The following is a 24714-nucleotide window of genomic DNA, read 5'->3' on the forward strand; positions in this document are numbered from 1 at the left end:
CCATGGCACTCTACCAGCATGACAGAGTGAGACCATCTCAAAAAGAAAAAACAAAAACACACCCCCCAAAGCAGAAATTTTTAACTCCAGAGGATGAGTTTTTAACTGCAAAGTTATATGATTTGCCTTAAAGATTTATAGTGGGGCACAGGATCAAGAAATGATGGACCAGATGTTTGGATCTAAGTTAAGCCTGCATTTACATAAAGTGAAAGGATTGAGATTTAGAAGTTCTGAATCTGGGGCCCATGGATCCTGAGTGTTTACAGATAGATTTGGGAGGGCAGTGTGACCCCTAAAAGAGATAAGTACACTTTTTCTTAAAGGACTATATAGTAACTATCTTAGATTTTTGCAGGCCATATGGTGGTCTCTGTTGCAAATACTTACCTCCACTGTTGTAGTGCAAAAACAGCAACCAAGAATACACAACTGAATAGGCAAGGCTGTGTTCCAATAAAACTTTATTTATTAATACAAAAACAAGCAGTTGTCCAGCAGGCTCTAAATTTGAATTATATTCAAATTCTATGTGTATATATGCATAGTTGTTTTAGATGTGGTCATGAGAAGAAAATCCATAGTTTTCTATACCTCTTAAATAGGTTTAAAATCCAAGATGGTTAAGAACAACTTGTTTAAATGGTTTCCAGCCCCCCCACCCCCCAGCTTAGACATTCTAGGAATCCATAATTCTACATGCCCTTTAAATTAACAATCTCTTAGAGATGTTTTTTCCTTAGTAGGCTCTTTTGATGGATTCTCCTGTGAACTGCTAAGTGGACAGTAATAATTACTGTCTATTGAGAAGGAAACATGAGTCCCAGTCTTCCTTTGTTTGCTGAGGCCTTTTCTTTCTGTGTTCCACTGAAGCCTTCTCCACAGAAAGAATTCACTTGTCCTGACCACCTAATACGTAGTCTGGATTCCTGGGATCAGCCAGGTGTGGTGTCTCTGGGGGGGATGCTGCCAGACATGCATGACTGATGCATCTCTGTATCTGTTCAGGGACCCTCTATCTCCCCAAGATTCCTTAGCTTCAAGAATTACAGCATCTCATTCATTGCCCGTGACTATATCAACACGTACTTTTACTCTGCCTCCCACTCCGGAGACCTTGTCTTCCCCTCAGTAGAATCTCTGGTTGGGATTTGCTGATTTTATTCCATTGTGCCCACAGAGGCTGGCATCAGGCTTTGCACATACACGACAGAAAAAGTAAAGAACTAAAGAAACTACAGAAGTCATTTTCTTAGGTTAGTAGCCCTGAGATCCCTGAAGTACAGCCAAATTTAAACTTTTGCATCATTTTTGAAAATCAAAATAAGGGCTGTCCAATCAACGTGAGTAACGGCAACAAGAAGGAAGTACAGATACTGTGAATCATATCGTGACTCCATTCATAGTCCATGTTTTTCTGAGAATGGAAAATTGGCTATGGGAAAGAGGTAGAAGAAAGAAATAGAAGGTGAGGAAGAAACCAGAAGAGGAGAATGAAACAAGGGGGACAAAGAGAGAAAGAGGAATACAGAGGAAAGGTCGAGTGCGTCTGTCTGTTAACCGACTACTGTTGTGTTCAAATTCAGTGTCATTAGCATGCAGCTATCTCTCACAGCAAGTGACCCCCAAAGAAGGAAATAAACCAGCAAATGAGAATAACAGGAGTATAAATCACTTAGCCAGTACATATGGAGACCTTATTCCATATTAGATTCCTGTATATATCACATCAGGATTAGTGCTAACTCTCTGAAATGAAACATCAATAAGGGGACCACATGCTGCTCACTGTACCCCCAACTAATATTTCAGTTCGGCTTTAATTACCCTGTTCATCTGGCAGCAGCATGGTGCCTGCAACTAGAAATGGGTCATAGGAGGCCTGGCTTCTTGTCCTGGAATGTCATTATTTGACCTTGGTGGGCCAAGCTCTGTGCCTCAGTTTCCTCATTTGTTAAATGCAAATAAGAATTCCCTTCCCTTATTTCCCAGGGGTTTTAGGAGGATGACAAATGGAAAAAATATATATACGCACACACATGCATATGCTTGGATAAGTATAAAATGCCAGATAAATATAAAATTGACCTTATTCTCTTCACTTAATAAGGTAGTGGGTAGGCAAGGGGTGGGGACCATGGCATTTTGCACAGAAGGCTTGGTGACTCAATGACGTGCCTTTCCACCAACCCCTTAATATCTGGTCTGAGGTTATTACTGCTTTTTCAATGTTTTTAGACATACTTTTCTCCTTCAGAAATGCCAAAGGTGAAAAATACTATTCCACTGCTATAATTTGTCACCCTTGCTGCCTGAGCAAGACGTGTGCATAGACAGTTTAGTAATTAAGCTTTTCAACACTGCATCATAAAGTTTTATTCCAGCAAAGGCTATATTTATCAGCTAACAAGTATTAAATCACCCCACTGCTCAAGCCATTTCTCACTTGAAAACGCACCTTTCAAAACAGAACAGCTTTCCTCGGCTGGCTTGATTAATAAAAATTCATGTTTAGAAATATTGTGATGATGTGTGGTCCTGCGGTGCTGACATAAATACACCTCAGCAACTGTTCCAAATGGTGCAGACCCCTGTCTCCCAGGGGAGTTTGATACCTTAGCCCTGGGTCTTTGAGAGTATCCTGCGCATCAATTTCCTGGCCCTCAGGGATTGCTCCCAGCAGGAGATATTCCATATTCATTTCATTTCTAAAGGGAAAGAGGTAAATGAAAATGTAAACGCAAAATGAATTTTCAAAATGATTAAATCAGCAAAGTGACAGTGATCTCCATTAAACAGGGTTGAGTTTTTTCTCAGATCACTGCAGCCTTATCAAAACAGATGCAGAATTATTAGGGGGACATACTTGGAATGAACAGATATTAAACATAGTTGGTAATGGCTTAGAACACGCTGCCTTTGTGCATCTTTCTTCCCCTCTCCTGTGGAGGACATAAGTTCGTAAAACAAATATAACATTGTTCTTAAAGTTTCAAGATGCTTTCAAATGGCTCCTGAATTATGGTTGTAAAACAAAATAGATACTACATATGAATGACTTTTCTACCATGTCATGAGGATAAAATAAAAATAAAGACAAATGTTCATCAAATACAGGATAAAATGATGAAAAAAAATCATTATTTTTCATTATTTTCCACCATCTTATAGAGACTGTATTAATTTCCTTCTTCTTCTCCCCCGATTTCAAAATAAGTGACACCACATGCATAAGTTTTCCCCAGTTTATTGGTAAAAGGAAACATATAGTAATATGCCATAAGATCATCAACCCACTGTACAGATACTAAGCAAGTTCTCTGTGTGCCTATGTGTGTGTATGTAGGACAGGGCGTATGTAAGTGTGAAACTTTAAACACTACTAAGATAAGACATTTTTTGTTTGAACTCTTCTTAGTTTGAGAGGTTGCAATGACTTCTTTCCTTTCAAAATGATGAAACGGAACTCACCATTTTGCTTTTCACATCAGCAACAGGTAGCTTGTTTGGAAGACTAAGAATTGATTTCTTTCCAGCCAGCAAGTCATGGGGTTAAGTCACAGAAGCATGTGGGTGACATGCTGAACCACCAAGTGGGCAAATATTGAACTATTTTAAGTGAATCTATTTTCTGGTTCAGTAAATTTTTTGTTGTGTTAAATTCATTAAACTTGACACAGTGTAAATGTCACAGCACCGTTGGAAAGTCCGTAAACTTTAGTAAAGGTAACAGCACCAGCCATAACAGGTAGCAAAGGATAGAAAGATCAATGCATTTTCTCTCAGTTTCTGTTTAATTTTTACCTTTTTTATATGAAGACTGCAATTTGTTTTATGGTTAAGAAGGATGATATAACTTAGAAAATCAAGTTGACTCTTGCTATTTTCTGAAAATTTGAAGAGAGGGTTCTTTGTCAATCAAGTTGCCCACTAAACTAAGATAATGACGTATATGACCTACAATTCAGGGTCATTTAATAACTTGGGAGATAAACGAGAAACAAAAATTACATGCTGTTATCCATGGTTTTGGAGAAATCTTGTAGTTCGGTAGTTTGCAAAATTATTGATTCAAGGACACACGTGAAGCCTTAAGATGAGGCTTTGATAATGTGACTGACCTTTATTTAGAGTTGAAATTTTCATAAGGATAATACCGATTTTGGTACATGAACTGTTACTGTGATTTAACATAATTTTTTGAGAGTTTCATTTGTTATTTTTAAACACAAATTCTCTTCCAACAAGGGGTAACCATGGCAATTCAGGAAAGTGGAGAAAGGTGTAAGGTATGAGGAATGTCCATGCTAGCATGGGCTGTAACTACTGAAATTATAAAATTGATTTTATACTCCATATGGAAATTGACGATAAGTGAAGAATAATTTTCCAGTAATTTCTCCCAACAAAAGAGAGTACAAAATAATCAATAACAGAAACTTATGAAAATAAAACCCCAAAGCACACATAGAGAATAAAGATACAGGTCCTAAATATAATTCTTTACAGCTTCCAGAACACAGAGAGCAGAAGTGACACAGCCATCAAAGTTGGACTGAGTAAATCCATCCCCTCCACACACAAGGAAAGGTTTGAGATGAAGTGTCATTTGGCCAGGACAGTTGGCAGCAGCATTTGTAACCTGAAAAAGTAAAAAAGGATTGCTATTCACATTCTGTGCTCTACTGTGTGTCATGGCAACACTCACCTGGGAAAGACTCCTCTACCTGGAGAAATCAAGATTTCTCACAAGGAGCTCTGGGTGGGGTTTGGGGAGGGCTCAACCCCCTTACCTGGCCCAAGTGTTTACATTTATATTCTTAAATGTTTAAAATTTTGGTTATTAGATAAAGTAATCTAAGTGTGTTGGACTTCAAAATTAGCAATCTGCCCTCCTCAAATTTGTACTTTGAAATCCTAAATTCTCTATCGTGCTGGTATTAGAAGGTGGGGCATTCTGGGAGGTGATTGGGTCCTGAGGGCTAAGTCCTCATGAAAAGCATTAGTGTCCTTTATAACACAGGCCCAAGGGAGCTTGTTGGCCCCTTCCACCAAGCCAGAACACAGCCAGAAGGTGTCACCTATGACAAAGTGGGTCCTCACCAGATACTTAATCAACGGTGCCTTGACCTTAGACTTTCCACCCTCCAGAACCATGAGAAATACATTTCTGTTGTTTATAAGCTACCCAGTTTATGGTATTTTGTTGTAGCATCCCAGATAGAATAAGACATTCCTCTTTTTTATAAAAATTTCAGATTAATATGAGGGTACAGATGACTAGGTTACATTGTTTGTGTTTATTAGGTAAAGTCTAAGTTGTAGTTATTCTCCTCACTCAAGAGGTGTGCCATGAACCCTTACATTGTACCTGTTAGGTGAGAGCACACCTACCCTCCTTCCTCCTCGCCCCTCCCCCCCACTAGTTTAATTGTTTTTCTCTTGGGTGGGCATGTATTTGTTTGTGTATTGGTTTCATGTATGTATTGAGTACAGTGGATACTTGCTTTTCCATTTTTGTGATACTTTACTAAGAAGAATGTTCTCCAACTCGCTGCAGGTAAATGTGGGATAATATTCCTTTATTTAATACTCTTCCATTAACTCTGTTCCCCTGTGGCTACTTTCTTCTTTGTGATCTTTATTTAGATACCTGCCCAGAGATTAGTCAGTGTCTAGAAGAAGATGTTTACTACAAAAGCGATTGTGTTGCTATGGTAACAAAAATATTTCCTTTCAAGTTAATTTCAGATAGGTAAAATGAGGTAATGGTGAAACTAACAGATAATAGATTAAGTGTGTACATGATTAGAAAGTTATAAAATCCAAACCCTGAATAAAGAATTTCGCTACATGCTATCCCATTCCGTGCAGTCTGTTTCTTGACTTAATAATTACAGGAGCGAGTTTACACCCATGGCAAAGCTGCTGTTCATTTGCGTCTCCAGTCACACAATAGTAAATACAAAAGATGTAAAATCTCCATCTTTTTCTGGCTGAGTACTATTCCATGGTATACATATACCACAGTTTATTAATCCATTCATGTGTTGATGGGCACTTGGGATGATTCTACACCTTGGTGATTGTGAACTGAGCTATGATAAACATTCTAGTGCATATGTCCTTATGGTAAAATTATTTTTTTTCTTCAGGGTAGATACTTGGTAATAGGATTGTGGGGTCAAATGGGAGATTTACTTTTAGCTTTTTGAGGATTCTCCATACTTTTCAGCAGGGTAAAAGTGTTTGTTCCCTTCTTTCTACACCTACTCTAGCACCTACAGCTTTGGGACTTCTCCCCGCCCCCCCATCCCCAGTCTCATTTTGTTGTCCTTGGTAGAGTGCTCTGGCATCATAGTTCACAGCAACATCAAACTCTTGGGCTCAAGTGATCCTCTTGTCTCAGTCTCCCAAGTAGCTAGGACTATAGGCTTCCACCACAATACCTAGCTATTTTTAGAGACAGGGTCTCACTCTTGCTCAGGCTGGTCTTGAACTCCTGAGCTTAGGCAATTCATCTGCCTTGGCCTCCCATAATGTTAGAATTGCAGGCTTGAGCCACCGTGCCCCTGGCCTTTGGGACTTTTTGATATGGACTACGCTAACTGTGGTTAGATGGTATCTCAAGGTGGTTTTGATTTGTATTGCTCTGTTAATTAGGGACAGTGAGCATGTTTTCATGTGTTTATTGTCCATTCATAAGATACCCTTCTTCACTTCCCCATCCCTCCCTCCTTCCCTCTCTGCAGTCTCTCATTCAGCCTTCCTCACATATTTCCTGAACACTGTGCTGGGTTAGGCCCTATGCTCAGCACTAGAACAGAAGAAATTTTAAAATTTCACAGCCCTGTCCTTGAGAAGCTCTCAGTCCTGATAGTGAGACTGACCCCAAAGCAAAAAATGCCTTTCTTCTATTATTTACTGAGCACCTTCTATGTGCCAGAATGTGCTGCTTTTGAAGACTGCATTTCATGAATGAATGAACGCATTGCAGTCAATCCATGTAGATGACTTTCTATAGGGTCGATGGCTGCATAGAATTTGCCAGTAAAGGAAACAGAAATTTCATTCTAAGAAGAAACAGTGACATGTGTGAGTGTCCAGTCTGGGGGTGGGGGGTGGGGTGGAGAAGAGAGAGAGAAGGAGGTGGGGAAAGTGTACTTCAGAAACTGTTGGGCAGTTTACTGTTTGTGTTGTGTGTGACATGGCAGAGAGGCAAGAGAAGAGGGATATAGTGCTTTAAATTTTTAAATTACTGAATAAAAAATGTCTATCGAAAGGGTATAACTTACTACTTACGAGCCAGAAGGTAGAGAATCAGCTGCAGTCTGGGATTTATTTATTTATTTATGTATTTATTTATTTATTTATTTTTGTAGAACCAGGTTTATAAGACTTGAGATTATGAAGAAGACATGAGATTATTTTCTGGGAAAAATATTCCCAAATTTGGATAGAGGGTGCTGATAAGCATTCACAGTGAGGAGAATGAGTGGGAAGTGAATGTAGTTATCTTGGACATGGAGATGGTTTGGCCACTGAAGCACCAAAAACTCCCTAAAAAACCCCCAAAGAAACAAACTTATTATAATGGCAACCTCAATAGGAACTGCTCCACTGCACAAGTTCAGGGCCATCATTCACATGGAGTACAAAATGACTGTTCCAGTCTTTCCTATACAGTGTTTTCATGGAGAATAATAAGGTAAGGCCCATGAGCATTTGCTTGTTTAAATATCAGGAGGAAAAAAATTAAGAAATGTGACAAATGCTGTTTGGATTATGGTGCTGAGATCTTTGCTCCAGATAGGCTGAGTTAGTACATGCCTTTATAAATTTTTAGAAGCCAAAAAATTTTGCATAGATATGTTTTATTTATATGCTATGTTTTGCCTTAACAAAAGAGGCGGTACTATTATTTCCTTGTTGAACCTTTAAAGATGTGGACCTCTACAGAGCTGTGTCACTCGGACTGAAGCATGAAATGTTGAGTATCCTCTCACTTTTTGGAGGTCACTGTCACCACATCATCTGTCACAGATCTTGCTGATAATCTTGAAACCAGCACTTAGTGCAGTCACTGAAGTACAGACATGTGTGTCCAATCAGAGCTTTTAAACCATGCTTTAGAAAGAACTTTCATGAGATGGATTGTTTGATTTGTCAGTGAAACACTAAAGGAAGAAGAAAACCTCTAGGTTTCTAGATATTAGTGATTTCAGAATGTGACAAATGATAGTCTGAAAGCAAAGGATGCTATATAAAACCGCAAAAACCAGACAGGGCTGGGAAGAAGCCTGGCAGTCTAGGGCCATTTAATGGGGGGTGGTAGTGGTGTCAAATAACTTTTGGCTCTTGATAGGTCCTGGAGGCATCATTTGTGAGTTGTCTTGAAATCCTTAACACTCACAAGGATGGCCCTAGTATTTAAGAAGCAATTCTAATATGCATAAAGTGTTTACTGCTAACACTTCTTGGATGTTCACCACATACCAAATTCTTTGCTTGAAAGCCCCATTTAATTTACACAGCAACCCTAGGAGGTGGTTACTGTTATTCTCATTTTATAGATGAGGAAGTAGAGGGTCAGAAAGATTCGGACTTGCCCAAAGACAGAAAGCTAGTAAATGAAGAAACAGGGACTTGAACAGAGCAGGCTGACTCCAGAACTCACACTACTAACACTTTCAGAAACATTTCCAGAAAGAGTCGATTTCAGTAAAACAAAACAAAAATGTTTGATTAGTCACTTAGCTTTAGGCATTTGGAAAATTCACATAAATGGAATAATTATTTAAATGTATTCATATACATATATACACACACATATATGTGCGTCTGTTTATGCATAATTTGTGAAACAAAACGTTTGATAATCTCATAGCTTTAGGCATCTGCAAAATTCACATAAACGGGATAATTCATTTACCGACATTCACATATATACACGCATATGTCTGTCTATGTATAATTTACACCGTCACATACAAAAATCTCCATTTGTGGTACAGTTTTGATATATTTTAGACATCCCTATATAGATAAACTGTGGCCCCATTAATCATTATATAAGTATTAAACAGGAAGAAGCTTAAGAAAAAAAGTTCTGCCCAGTCATGAAATGGTAATTTATTAGTACTGTGTAATTTAATTTGATGAGTGGTAAATGCCAGATGCCAGATCACATGGCTGGAAAACTAGGCCACTGATTAGCCAGTTGGCAGTTTGGATGAAATCAATCTCACTGCATTTAGGTGGAATTGCCCATTTTGCAATTACCCAATGAGGAAAATATGAAAACATGGAGTGTGTGTTGGCAAGCTCCTTCACCCACGTGAAGGAGAGGGCCCAGCAGTGGAGAAGCACGTAATCGTCAAAGCCACAATCTCACAATAATGCAGGCTTTGGCTACGCTTCCAGCCACCGCGAGGAACCACAGCTCAACGACTGTGTTAGAGAAAGATGTCAAGGCTGAAACAACCCCTGGGAAATCCAGGTTGCTTTGGCTCACATGTGTGCAAGGGCTGGTTAGAAAGAACTCCTGCCTGCTCTCGAGTAGCGGATACGAGTTTTCTATAAACCTAGGGGATGACTTGACTGGACATACAAACTGAAGCAGAAAAAGTGGATTTACTTCTAAGCAATTTAACATCCATGGATATGTTTCATTATTTTTGTTCCCCATAACCAAGATCTCCACAACCACGGTCTTACCTCCATCTAAACCTCATCTCTTGCCACTTCCTCGCCTTGTCTCAGGGCCTGTCTCCCTTTAATCTCAGGGTTTTCAAAGACACTTTTCTTTGTTGTCCTTCTGAGCTTCTGAACAAGCCATTCTGCTGGGTGATGTTACATTGTTCCCCTGCTTTTCTGACAAGAAAATTGCTCATCCTTCAAGACCCAGTACAAATGTCACCTGCTCTGAGGCTTTCTTGGTCTGGAGGCAGGGCAAGTGCCTTTCAGCACGTTACTTACGCTAACTGTGACCCTGGCTATTTTGCCCTGTAGTGATGCCCAGACTTGTCTCCCTTCCTATACCGACTGCTTCTAAGAGTAGGGACTGTGATTCACTGATCTGTGTATCCATGGCTGAGAAGAGTATATAGCCCACATTCAAGGGTGCAATAGACATTTATTGAGTTAAAAGGAGACAATATTGTACACAGTTGATCAAATGGAGGGGGAATCATGTACACAGACAGTGTTATTCAGAGGTTTTTGCAGAGCTGGGCAGAAGCTCAAATGGAAGATCTATTGTATTCAGAAAGCCCTCAATAATGATGAGAAGGGATGCTCTCTGAGCTCTGTGAACTGCTTTAAGTGAATGTCTTTTGTCAGATATTAAGTTAGTTAAACCACACAAATTTGCCGTTTCCATAGGTCAAAATGATAAAATGTTGTCAGCTTTTTTTTTTTCTTTTTTGATTCAGCCTGGTGGCTTTGTTGTATCGTGAATATTAGTGGTAAAAAAATCACACAAAAGTCTCTTTGGTGTGAGAATGAAATTAAAGGTGTAAAGAAAGAGGAAGCCAGATAAGTAGGCGATTTCCACAAGATGACAGTTGATAATTTGCAAAAACAATCAGACAATGTCCATTCTTTCCTTCCATACCTATCGTGAAGCTGAAGTAAATAAATCCTTGGACTATGAGTCATTTGCCTTCAGTCTCAGTGGTTTGGCCGAGACAGTGATTGTATTTTAGGCTGACCTGTTCTAGTTGGCCACCCAGCCCATAATCTGGTTACTTAAAACTAACCCTTCTGAAACAGAACACCAAGTGACACTCAAGTGGGCTAGGCAAAAATTAAGATTTTATAAATTTTAATCCTGGATGTGCAATTAACTTGATCAGGAAGTTTGGACCTCTACATCCTCAAGTTCTTGCTGTTACATTTCCTCACTTCTGTTATGATTGCAAATCATACCACATTTCACGGACTCTCAGGCATCATAAAAGGCATCAGTATTTTATGTACCAGTGAGAAAGAAAAAAATGGTGCCAACATAATACAGAACTTTATTTTATACTTACCAGCAAAGCTCTTTTAGACTTATCTACATGTATCTTTTGCAAACATAAAACGGAAATAAAAGGAAATACATCGGTTAAGCCCTTCTAAAAATTTATTCACAAAGGTGGACTTCTCTGAATCACTCTTTAACTCAAAGACTTGTTAATATTTGATGCCTGTGCTCTTCCTCACGAAATCTGTCTCCTGTACTGCCTAGAGCTTGGCAAGGTGGCTTTTCTTCTAGGAGGGCTCTACTGAATTCTTCTCTTTGAGGTTTTATTCTGAGCTGCTGACATCTGTTTTGCCAGTTGAGATGATGCATTTTTCTCTTCAGTGAGAAAGCAAGGTTTTCAGACAGCAGCCAGGCTTCAGGTTCTTTCCTCAAATGGTTCTTAAATAAATAATTTCTTCATTTATATATTAACAGATTGAAGCTGCCCACTCTGAGACCCCCAGAAAACCACATCTTGACTATCTCCTGGTGTATTCCGACTCAGGGGCATCTTACCATTGCTGAAATATGGCAAGTGTTAAACAGGGCTGGGGAGAGAGAGGGTGACTTCCTCCTAGGGAGCAAAGACATACTAGGTGAAAAGATAACGCGTGAGTGGCAGGAGGCTTTAAGCAGTGCTTTTAAAGGTAAGCAGCCTTGTTGGCGTAAGGACCTGTACTGCCTTCAGCACTGTCACTTTAAACTCTCCATGTTTCCCGTTCATCCAAATGAGTATCCTCGGGTGAAACTGACAGAGATGGACTTGGTTATCAGGGAATCAATTTGTTCATTTACAAGGGGAAATGTGCTGATTCCAGAACCAAGTCTCCTTGTCTCGCCAGACCATTCATCTTGGTAGGCAAATATCCCCAACCGTATTGTAGGTTATGGGGTGACCCAGAGCAGCGACTCCTGACAGGCATCACTGACCAACCGAGACGTACTTTCCCACAGAGCCTGCAGTGGCCTCAGCATCCTTCTCCCTCAGTGCTTCAGGCGGCCACCACCAGTCAACCGGAGTTGGCACTAGACAGGAATCCTACACACTAGCCCTAAATTAGAAGGCTGCAGAGCAAACATGTAACTAGAAAAAAGGAATGACATATTCTTCACTGCTTTTTTTTCTGCTTTCTTTTCCCATTAAGCTATGATAGCCTGAGGAATTGCTTTTCTCCAAACCAGAGACATTTCAGTGCCAAGAAACAGGATCACATCAAAAGCCATTTCCTCTAGATGATGCTGGAAGCCCAATTATAATTCCTTCTAATAACCTCCTACACACTCCCCACCTCTAGACTATTACCCTTCCAGGGACTACAGAGAGGGGGTGGGGGGTGTTTGACTGCCGTTTGAAAATAAAATACAAGTGTTTCAGCTACAATTGTAGTTTCAACAAAATTGGCCACTAAAAATATAAGGGCTTGTGGGCAAAAACAAAGTTGGAGCAGATTACTCAAATCTATAGAGCTTTGAACCAACACCAAAAAAATAAAAAAAAAAATAATAAGGTTCACAGTTAAGTGAATAACAACGCAACATTCTCTCAGCCTCTGCATCTAGCTACAGTGGTCCACTCTCTGCGGCCTAATCCAGGGAGTTTGTGCTTCTCCTTTGAGATGTAGACTCTGGAGGAAAGATGCTTCTAAAAGAGACTATTATTGATCTAAATTAAAAATATTATCCAGGATGCAGTTGTTTTTCCATCTATCTGTCATTTTAGCATGGGAGAAATACTTCTGTGATTTCATCTTCTGCCCTTGAATCTTTGCTGAAGTGTTCAACGTGGTGGAAAACCCAGCAGTTCTTTAGGCCACTGGAAGAGCCATTATTTGCCTTAAAGGAAGGCACTCCTTCAGTTTTTTTTTCCTGAGCTCTTCCCATTTGGTGAGGCTTTATCTTTGTTTGTGAGAAAACTTGCTCTCATTATGTCAAAACATAAACACACATGAAACCAATATAATTCACTTTATACTGAGCTCCTATTTCCCTCAATTGCATATGAGACAATTCACATAAAAACTCCAGGTGCTCATGTGAAACTTAGTAAATGTAGAATATAATTGTCTTAATACAATAACTAAGAAAATGCTAGGAAGCCTATTTTAACCAGTGTGATGAAAATATGTCAAACTGTTTATAAAACCAGTGTATGGTGCCCCATGATCACATTAATGTACACAGCTATGATTTAATATTAATAAAAAAACCCCCAAAACTCCAGGTGCTGTAAAAACCTGTAGATAATTTTACTGCTTTCTTAAATTACGTTCCTGCGTGTCACCTTACCTGGCCTTGGGTATGCATGAGTCTTGACAGCAGACAGCGATGTCTAAGCTGTCACTTGTGATTTCTGTGCACTGCATCCTTTTTTCTTTGATCTTCATCCATTACAACGTCTGGGGGTGACTTTTTCTTTTTTTGAGACAGAGTCTCACTTTGTCACCCCGAGTAGAGAGAGAGCTGTGGCGTTATAACTCACAGAACCTAAAACTCTTGGGCTCAAGCAATTCTCTTGCCTTAGCCTCCCAAATAGCTGGGACTATAGGCACCTGTCACAAGACCTGCCTATTTTTTAGAGACAGGGTCTCTCTCTGGCTCAAAATGGTCTTGAACTCCTGAGCTCAAGCAATCCACCCGCCTCAGCCTCCCAAAGTGCTAAGATTACAGGCGTGAGCTACTGTGCCCAGCCTTGAGGGTGACTCTTGAACTGCCCTTCAATTTTGGGAAATCTCATTGTTGCTTAGCTGCATATTAAGTTGATTGGGGCAAACTCAGAGTAATAATATCCTTGCCTTGGGATTTTCCCTGTCCACTGTGTGTGTGCGGTATTGACCACACGGGCAATAATGAATAGCTATAAAGGCTGAGCTGGTATAGAGCTGATTCATACATTTTCTCACTTCCTTACCTTCCTCTACTCTGCTGCCAGTGAAAACCTGAACCCATGCCATGGTACATAAACAGTAGAAATTGAGTATTTGGTTAATTTAGTCTTTTATAGCCCCTATGCAAAGTACAAAGGTAGTGGTTCCCCAGAGGCAATCCGTGGCAGGATGAAAAAAAAATAAAGAGAATTATGAGCTTTTTCATAGAGCTAAGTGTATTATTATATTTATAATACTTATAAATCTGTTATGAGGTTATATCTGTATTTTTTTGTTATTCTTTTCTTTATATTCTAATAACTGTGTTTTTTCTTTTTACATTTTTAACTGGAGAAAAATATAACAATATTATATTGGTTCTCAAAACATTTGGAGGGATTTTTTCTGGGCTATGACATAAAAATGCCTGGAACTACTGTTCTGGGTGAGGCTTGATGCGCCTCAGCCCATAGAGTCTCTATTAGCCGGAAGAATATGTTCCAAAAAGAGGAGGGATGGAGGTCAGTGAGGAGCTGAGGTGAGCTTTGGAGAACTGTGAGTCATCTCCAGTAACACTGGACAACCTGAATTTGAGTTTGCTGAATGGATGATTAATTCTTAAAAATGGAACCAAATCTTGTGTAAAACTGATTTCCCAGAAACTTGCACCACCTTTCTTTTATACAAATGTTAATATAGATAGAACTAGAATCTGGAGTGACACATTCCTTGTTTGTTCACCTGTGGCTAAATATGCCCCATGGTCACTGTAAAATGTTTGGAGGAAAATAGGAAATGGGAAAAAAAAGACTTAATCAAGTATGGAATAAATGTATAGATTCAAGGTGCACGTGGTTCATATTGATTCTCTGTATATATCTCCCAATTCTTACCATATTCCCAAGGCATTGATTATAGAATCTACCTTATTCCTGTTTACAAAAACGATGAGAAGGGTAAATAAATGAAGGAGAGATGAAAACTTATTCTGTTCTCTGTGGAAATGTCTGTTTACATATTTGTAAACAGTCTAGACACTCTGAAAAAGATGGGACATCAGTCATCAGTGCTGTCAACAGTGAACAATGTGATTAGCCACTAAGAAAATTTCCATGATCTAGGAAAGGCAGACTTGGGACAATGGACGTTGGATACAGATTTATTTTGACATCCAAAATGTTTTCTATTGGCCACATTCAAAATGTAATGTTTCCATTTATACTAGAGCTATATTTACCCCTAACGTTCTCCTGTTTTTAAAAAATTTATCTGGAGTCTGATGAATATTCAATAAAATGTTGCTGATTCCACTACACATAACCTACCAAAATGTAATTTGCTAACAGATGTTTGATGTTTAAAAGCCTTTTGAGTTCTCAGAAATACCACGATATGGGGCAGTGTCTTATTCATCTCTGTGTTCCTGGGATCTGTTACTCCATTGAGCACGAGCTGGTATTGAGTAAACGTGCAAAGTGTATATGCTTACAGGGCAACAAAAAACTTATTCAAACTTTTGAAAGTTTTAAGTTTTCAGCACTGAGATCCTATCTAAATGTGGCAGAATATTTTTTCTCTGTGAAAATAATTTTCTTTCTCAGTCTCTAAATTTTACTTTTCCCTGCTCCCTCCAAATAACCATGTCATTAACCCCCTTCTCTTTTGTCACACCTGGCACCTCACCATTCTAACCCAGTTCTTGAACAATGGAACTGCCCTGGGCATAAACACTTCTGGTACCCACCATCTTTTCCCTGACACCATGCCATCCCTCCGAGAAAGCTGAATTCTTCTGCTTCTGGTTCACTTTGTGTAGGCACTAGGCAAAGGCACCAGGCATATGTGAGTCATCCTGAATTTCAAACAGAAAGTGATGGTTTCTTACTCCGATAATCCACCCTTATTTCATAAAATGCCACCTCGAATGCCTTGAAAAGCATGTAAAATATAACTAGATGAGCATGTGTGTGTGTGTGATGGGATATATAAATATTTGCTTTAATTTCAAAAGACAGAACACAGTGACACCACTCGTATAACTGCCACAGTGGTGGCTAAGCAGCAGTGAATAAAGTCTAAAATATCCTTCATTTATTTTTTCTGGGAGAATATAAATACATTCTTGAGAGCTATAGGTGTCGGAGAGCAACCACCTTTTGTGGGTGACCGACCCAATCAATGTATGTCTTTTAAAACAGCTAATTCTCTATGCTCAGACTTCCGCAGCAAAGAAGGAATCATTTACACATGAAATGTATTTGCTATGTTATTAAGAAAAGTGATGATAAAGATTTTTTTCTTAATCACACACTGCATATTATTGAAGATAAGTGGTAGGATAATAATGATAAATTGGGGAGCTGATTGCAGTTTAATCTTCTTTTAGGTCTATTTCCTTGATCATTGCACCTCTTTCAGCCCCTGATTTTTGGGGCTCTTAGCCCTATGTCATCTTATGCTGTAGCACTTAATATTCATAAAGAGCTTTATCAACACATGGGTATTTTCCTACAGAGATGGCACGTTCTTAATTGGTTCTTATGTGTTATGTTCATTATTTCATCTTTCCTCTGTTCCATTCATCTCTCCAGTGCTCTATTATATTTAATGGTGATTTCATAAACTCATTTCTTTGTTGTGCTTTAGGGAAAGGCTTGCTTGTATTGTGGACTCCTGACTGCAGAGCTCTGTGTTTGGTACTACAGAGAGGTGCTGTAAAATTTCTATTGGTTGGAATAGCTAGGTGTGAAGAAAGTGATGTGGTTTGGTCAATTCTCAGTGGAGCTTTTCACTTTATTGGTATTTGTCTATTCTATTTTAATAAAGCATTGGGTAGACGCAGGCAGAATGCGCCACAAATCAATTATATGATCCATATAGCAGCTTTAGTGGGCTCGAACTGCAAAGGACATGCTTTGCTGAAATTGTATATTCAATCGGTGAGGCCTACATTGCCTCTGTGTAGATCTATTCTATTTTTTAAAATCCTGAAAACACCGGAGCAGGCTATTTTGATGAAGACTTGTTCAGAACAAGCACACAATAAAGAGTGAGATACTGTTTTCTTTAGTACTGTTGCAGTAATAATGGACAAAACAATAGTCATATTACATTCCCCTGTAGAGTAATTAATTTAATAGAAAATTGTTCTGCCCTTCAGCAAGTTTTAGTTTATTCATTCATTAATACTTCAAGTATTTGTTTTATTCCTAGCAGTTGCTGAGCACATGAAAAGTGTGATGGTATAAAAACACTAGTTCGCGTCTGTAAGGGGATTTGGAATCTTATTGTTTTCATCTCTATATAAATGTTTACCATAATCTCTCAGAGGATCCAACTGGATGGGATTCTAGGATGAAGAGGGCCAAAAATGGTCAGTCTGGCTGAAAATCATTTTTCCTCCTCCAATGGGCCTCATGCCTTCTTCCCCTGCTCAAGTTGACAGTTGCTTAGTTTCTCCTGCTGATTCCCTTCTCCCAGTCCCTCTTTATCCTTCTTCTTGAAGACCCAGAAGCATGGCCATTGACATTTTTTCTGGTTCTCTTTCATGTTGAATGGACCCAGTGACTTTATATCTGTACTGTGGGATTATGGCAAAAAACAATGCAGTCGTTTTTATTTTCGGGTCTAGAAACAATCTTCCTTCTGCTTTCACTACTGTGAACATAAGAGGGTGAATTCCTGTGTTGCTCAGAAAGACAAAAGAGACAATAATGGAGGATTAAAAAAAAAAGGTAGTTTTTAAAGTCAGCTTAATTGAGGTATAATTTATTTATGGTAAATTCATTTTTTACATGTACTGTTCTATAAATGTTTTCTTTTTCTTTTTTTTTTTTTTTGAGATAGCGTTTCATTCTGTTGCCCAGGCTAGAGTCCATGGCATCATCACAGCTCACAACAACCTCAAACTCCTGGGTTCAAGTGATCCCCGTGCCTCAGCCTCCTGAGTGGCTGGAAATATAGGCACCTGCCATGATGCCTGGCTAATTTTTTCTATTTTTAGTAGAGACAGAGTCTCACTCTTGCTCAGGCTGGTCCTGGACTCCCGAGCTAAAGGAATTCCTCTGCCTTGGTCTCCCAGTGTGCTAGGATTACAGAAATGAGTCACGGTATCTGTCCTGTTTTATAATTTTTGACAATACATACAAGTCATGTAACTGCTGCTACTAACAATATAGAAGATATTTCCATCTCCCCTGAATTTCCTTTGTGCCCTGAGTAGTGAGTCCCTTTCTCCCAATCACAGCCCCTGACAACAACTGTCTCATTTGGGGGACCCTACAGTTATACCTTTTCCAGACAGTCATATACATCGATTTGAGCCTGACTTCTTTCACTTAGATAGTGCTCGTGGGAGTCCCTCATTTGTTGCAGATATTACTAGATGGTTCCTTTTTATTACTGTGTAGTTTTTCATTTATGTATGTATCATAATTTGTGTATTCATTTATCAGGTGGTGAATATTTGGGTTATTTCCAGTTTGGGGCAGTTATTACTAAACCTGCCATGATCATTTGTATACAGGGTTTTTTTCTTTTTTATTGTTGGGGATTCATTGAGGGTACAATAAGCCAGTTACACTGATTTGTATACAGGTTTTATGTGGAAGTACATCTTCATTTCTCTCGGGTAAATCCCTAGGAGTAGGGCTGCCGGGTCACATGGTTGGCATGCATTTACTTTTATAAGAAACTGCCAAACTGTTTCCCAGCGTGACTGTGCTGTTCTGCGTTCCTACCGGTGGCGTGTGAGCATTCCAGTTGTTTCATATCCTTGCCAGCATTTGGTGTCTGTGAGCCATTTTTGAGTGCATGTCATTGTCGTTTTAATTTGCATTTCCTTAATGATCACTGATGTTCAACATCTTTCACAGCATATTTACCATGCATGTCTCTTCTGGGTGTGGTAAAATATACATAACTAATATGCTGTCTGTCTCTATGGGTTTGTCTACACTGGGTATTTCACATGAACAGAATTATTCCAGTTGTGCCTTTGTGACTGGCTTCTTTTGCAGCAGCATGATGTTCATTCCTTTTATGGCAGGTACCAGTACTTCATCCCTTTTTATTGCTGAATAATATTCCATTGTAGAACATACCACATTTTGTTTATCCATTCATCAGCTGATTGACATTTGGGTTGTTATCCACATATTCACTATTTTGAATAGTGCAGTTATGAATATCTGTGTACACAGTTTTGTTTTAAATTCTTTTGACTATATACTTAGGAGTAGAATTGCTGGGCCATGTTGTAATTCCATGTTTAACTTGCCGAGAAACTGCCGAACTGTTTTCCACAGTGGTTGCACCATTTTACATCCCTACCAGCCAAGAATAAGTGTTCCATTTCTCTATGTTCTTACTAACACTTGCTAATCTTCATTTTTTAAAATTATAACTACCCGAATGGGTGTAAAAGAGTATCTCATTGTGGTTTTCATTTGAATTTTCCTAATGAATAATGGTGTCAGGCATTGTTTCATGTGCTCTTGGCCATCTGTATTTCTTCTTTGGCAAATGTCTACTCAAAATGTTTACTCATTTTTCAGGTGAGTTGTCTGTTTCTTTTTTTCTTATGGCTGTTGACTTGTAAGGATTTCTTATATTTTTTTTTAATAAATTTATTGTTTTTTATTTTGGATTAATATGAGGGTACATTAGTTTTGTAAGGTAAAGTCCAAGTTACACTTGAGTCCTTCACCCAAGCAATGCGTCCTATACCCCTACATTGTACTTATTAGGTGGGAACTTATCCTTTTCTTGAATTTAATAGTGTTTTTCCCTCATGTGGGCACATAGTAGTTGATTACTACCCTGTTTCCCTGAAAATAAGACATCCTCTGAAAATAAGACTTACTTACAGGAAAGAAAAGACATCCCCTGAAAATAAGACCCAGCGCATCTTTGGGAGCACACCTTAAAATAAGACACTGTCTTATTTTCGGGGAAACAGGGTAGTTTCAGCTTAACACTGACTACATGGAATGCTTGCTTTTCCATTCTTGAGCTACTTTACTTGGGAGAATATTCTCCAAATCCATCCAGGTAAATACAAAAGATGCACAGTCTCAATTCATAATCACATCAACTGTGGCATATGTATACCATGAAATACTATTCAGCCATAAAAAAGATGCTAGCATGACTTTAAGTAATACTCTTTACCCAATGTATTAGTTTTACTTAATCTCTGAATTTCTACTTTAGGTCAATGGTTGTCAATCAAGGGTAACTTTGCCTCCTTCCAGGGGCCATTTGGCAATATTTGGAGATGTTTAGATTGTCACAAATGAGGTAGGGGTGCATTGCTTTTGGCTTCTGTGGGGTAAAGACTCTGGATGCTGATGAACATCGACACTGCATAGGACACTCTCCCCGTGTATTCTATAGCCCAAATGGCAATGGTGCCGAGGCTGAGAAACTCTGCTTTAGTCTGTATCTATTTGGCAAAAATAAAAATAACTAAACATTTGATTACTTCATTGTGTGCCTTATTTTGTAATCTTCTAATCCTGTCTGATTAATTTAGCTTCTTGTGTTGGTGGTATGCTCTACTGATAGTTTTGTTCACCAGTTGTCACTTGCGCAATGCTTCTGGCTTCTAGATTGTCTCGCTTCTGTAGCCGTCCCTACTCAGTCCTCCCTTTGCGCCACACTATTTTCTGTGTCATGTGTTTATTGTCCTATTTCCAGAAAAAGGATTTCTTATATATTCTTGATAATAGATTCTTATCAGATACGTGATTAATAAGTATTTTCTCCTATTCTGGGAATTGTCTTTTCACTTTCTTGATAACCCTTTGAAGAACAGATGTATTAAATTTTGATGCTCCAAATTTTCTTCTGTTTTAATGCTTTTGGCATCATATCTAAGAAACCAATGCCAAATCCAAGGTCAATATTTATCTCTATGCTTTCTTCTAGGAGTTTTTATGATTTTAGCTTGTATATCTAGGTTTTAGATCTATACGGGGAAAATTTTTTGTATGCAGTGAGGTAAGGGTCCAGTTTCCTTTTCTCATATGTGACTATCCATACTCGTATTTGAACCAGTGGCAAATATTGAAATAGTCTTATTTTTCCCCATTGAATATTCTTGGGAACATTGTCAGAAATCAATTGACTGTGGTTAAGAGTTTATTTCTGGATGTTAAATTATATTCTACTGATTCCATGTTATCCTTATGAAAGTACCACACTGCCTTGATTGGTGTAGTTTTGTATTAAGTTTTGAAATCAGAATGTGAGACCTCCAACTTTGTTCTTTTGCAAGATTGTTTTGGCTGTTCAGGAGGCCCTTGCAGTTCCCTATGAATTTTAGGACCAGCTTTTTCATTTCAACAAAGGCCACTGGGATTTTGGTGGAGATCGTAATTGATGTGTAGATCACTCTGCATAATGCTGTCATCTTACAAATATTAAGTCCTTCAATGATGGCTCTTCATTTATTTGTCTTCTCTAATTTATTTCAACCATGTTTTGTAGTTTTCAGTGTAGAAGCCTTATGATGTTATAGTTAAATTCATAGCTGTTCTTCAGATCTTTCCCCCTTTTCAGGTAATTGGGCTTTTTAAAAATTACTGAATTGTGAGAATCCTTTGTATATTCTGATAATAGCGTCTTATCAAAGATATAATTTGCAAACATTTTTTCCAAGTCTGTGGCTATCTTTTCATTTTCATTGTCTTTCGATGACACTATTTTTAAAATTTCCATCAAGCTCAATTTATTCTTCTTTTATGGCTTGTGTTTTTTGTGTTCTAAGAAATCTTGGCCAAATTCAAGGTCATAAAGATTTTCTCCTATGTTTTCATGTAGAATTTTTACAGTTTAAAAGTTTATGTTAGATGTATGATCTATTTTTAAAATTTTTATATGTATGTATATGGTACAAAACATGAACTTTTGAATCTAGTTACATCTTCCAGTTTCTATTTTGTTCCTTACTAAATGCATCACTTTAGAAAAAACATTCAATAGGAACCTCAGTTTCCTCATTTATAGCAAAGATAATATTTATTTCCCAGTCTGTCAGAACTGTTGTGAGGATCAAATGAAAGCAAGTATAAAACTGTTTTATAAAAATCACAGTATAACTGTCAACTATCATTATTTCTAGCTGACAGCAGCAAAAGTAGAATGGTATAAGAATGTGTCATAATTGGGAGAAAAGCCAGAATTCAAAAAAATTACCCCACTGAAGTGAGGTGTTTAAAAGCATTCGCTTTTAAATAGGCCTGTGGCTGAATTTCAGTTCTGTCACGTCCTAGCAGCTGAAACTTACACAGGTACCTGGGCTCTCTAATCCTCAACTTTCTCACCTATGCAATAGGGAAGGAATATAAACTCCACCAGGTGGTTGGAGGATACAGTGAACTATATACAGAGCCCAATAAGTTACATAGAGTAAGAGATTAATAAATAGAATTTTTGAAAGAGAGAGGAGGGAGAGAGTGAAAAAATATATTAACATGTACAATGTTTAATAAAATGTTGATGTAGACTCTATCATGGCATACAGAGGTGCTACAACGCATGATGGCAAAAACCAAGTTAAAGAGAAAGAATAAGGGAAATAGAACCAGCACAGCCTCTACCTTGGACACTGCTAATTATGGTAATAGCAACGTCCCCGTCAATGGACATAGCACCACAGCTGAGCAGAACTGAGCAACAGGACATCATCCTGACATCTTAGCATGACAAACCGGATGCCCTGGACTCAGCTTCTCTCTCCAGCCTTCTCATCCATGTTCTAGTTGCAGGCTGTGTTTCCACCAAACTGAACTTCGGGCTATTCCTCACACATGCCTTCTCTCTTTTGCTTTTGGGAAAGTTCACGCTTTTGGAACATTGCTCCAACATCACGCCCTTTGGTGTCTTCCTCATCTTGTAGGATTTAGCTCGAGGAGTGAGAGCTTCTTTCAGGAAGCTGTTTCTTACCACTTTTTCCTCAAGTCTGCTTGGTGCTCACATAGCACACCGTGCATCCCTTTTGTATAGCAAACAGCCTGATATCATGATTCTCTGCTTATTAATCACCCTCGCTGATTGATTACATGGGACATTTCCTTGAAGGAAGGGTGTTATCTTTGGTCTTTGAGCCTAGTACAATGTCTGCACATAATAGGAGATCAACAAATGTGTACTGAATGAAAAGGTGAGTATATGCCATCAGTTTCTAATGTGGGCATAAACAGGTCTTATCAACTAAACTTTTTTGCTTATTAGTTTTACGGCATAATACTAATGTTTACTCTAAATAGACCAACTATATACTCACTCTGTAATGGACAGTGCTGAAGTAGTGCCTATTTCCACTAGGGAATCTACACCCATGTCATAACATCCACCATCTGGTTTTACACATTAATACTGGGTGCAGATGAATATATTTAGAATTTGCCCAGGACCAAAGACACAGACTCCTTTTTAAAGTTTTCTATAGAGAATTGCTGTTCAAAATAATTAGTTATTCTGAATAAGTGTGACACTGACTACATGGCAGGGTCAGTTCCAAGAATACTTGAGAAAAAAAAATGACTTCATTAAATTCATATATGTTAAAATATGTAATAGTTTATGTAAGATGAAATTCTGCAAAAAGAGGAAATATCTGTGCATATAAACTTCAATTAAACTGAGATTGTACATCCTAATTTAAGGAACAGAATTTCTCAGCTGATGATCTCACACGTGTGTGTAGCCTCAAACATAATACGCTAAAGCAAGAGGTTAGTTATGTGCCAGTGATGAAGAGGTGGGTGATTAGTCAATCAAATGCCTAGGTCTGACACCTGTTAGGAGTTCTGTTGTTGACAAATTGAGTCATGCTATAGTCCACCTATCTCAAAGGTCCTGTTTTGGCTCTCCAAAGGTTACTATAAACTTGTAATAGGCAAGAGTGCTCTCGTGGCCATAATTTCATTAGGAAATGATGACTCATGGCACAAATGTGTTAAGTCACCAAATATTGGAAAATGTGCAAGTTAGTTTAGAAATGAATGGCAAAACAACTGGAAAATCCTCCACTTTAAAAAATAATATCTAACTGCCAAGAGTTCCTTGTGTCGACAGGGATCTACCACTTTCATCTCTCCTTGTTCTGATGTTATTCAGTAGTTCCTCACGGGTCTGACGAAAAGTCATAGCCCCTGGCATTGATTCAGTCCTACTGAAACAGCCTGGGCCAGAACTATTTATATATATGAAACAGAGAGAAGAGAAAAGACAGAAACTCTGAAAAGAGTAGAGAGTGAGTAAGAAAAGAGAAAAAGTGGGACAACATGTGGGCACGAAGAGAGGTCATTAAGAAAAGAGAGCAAGGGACATGCGGAGTCAAGCTCCCCACAAAGAAAGTCCATCAAAGCACCATCACCCCTCCTGCTCCACACCACTGCCTCCTCTTACTACCACTGTCTGGGAATATTAATTGAGGAATTGCTTGGTACTAGTGTCTGTAGTAAACGTTTTCTACTGCGATATTTCATTTCATCCTAGCCACAGCTCTAAGTAAGTTCAACTGCTACCATTTATAGATGAGGACCTTGAGGCTTAGAGTTGTGGTCTAGCCTGTGTAAACACACATATAGAGCCTAGGTTTGAACCTGAGTCCATCTGACTCCAAAGTTCAAGGTCATAATCACATCACTTTATCAAAAAATCCAGGAATTAGCCGGGCATGGTAGTATGTGCCTATAGTTCCAGCTACATGGGAGGCTGAGGTGGGAGTGTTGCTTGAGGCCAGAAGTTTAAGCCAAGGCCAGAAGTTTATCACCAAGGCTGGGTGATATGGTAACTCTTTCTCTTAAGAAAAACGCAGGAATTATAAAACAC

The 24714-nt window shown here is 38.6% G+C and overlaps 1 protein-coding gene across 5 annotated transcripts in view; it reads right to left on the reverse strand.

The window, feature by feature from the left end:
- Positions 1 to 463: 463 nt before the first annotated feature.
- RNLS (renalase, FAD dependent amine oxidase) overlaps positions 464 to 24714 on the reverse strand; it is a 282593-nt gene continuing 258342 nt past the window's right edge. For 3 of the 5 annotated variants that reach the window (XM_053585264.1, XM_053585265.1, XM_053585263.1), the window contains one exon: positions 4096 to 4642. In XM_053585264.1, the coding sequence (XP_053441239.1) occupies positions 4606 to 4642 (37 nt within the window). In that variant the 3' untranslated portion in view covers positions 4096 to 4605. Of the gene's footprint in view, positions 2709 to 4095; positions 4643 to 24714 lie in introns of those variants that run through there. The other 2 variants (XM_053585267.1, XM_053585266.1) reach the window with 2 other exon arrangements.

Source organism: Nycticebus coucang, chromosome 3 (assembly GCF_027406575.1).
Source record: "Nycticebus coucang isolate mNycCou1 chromosome 3, mNycCou1.pri, whole genome shotgun sequence".
In the NCBI taxonomy this organism is placed as follows: domain Eukaryota; kingdom Metazoa; phylum Chordata; class Mammalia; order Primates; family Lorisidae; genus Nycticebus; species Nycticebus coucang.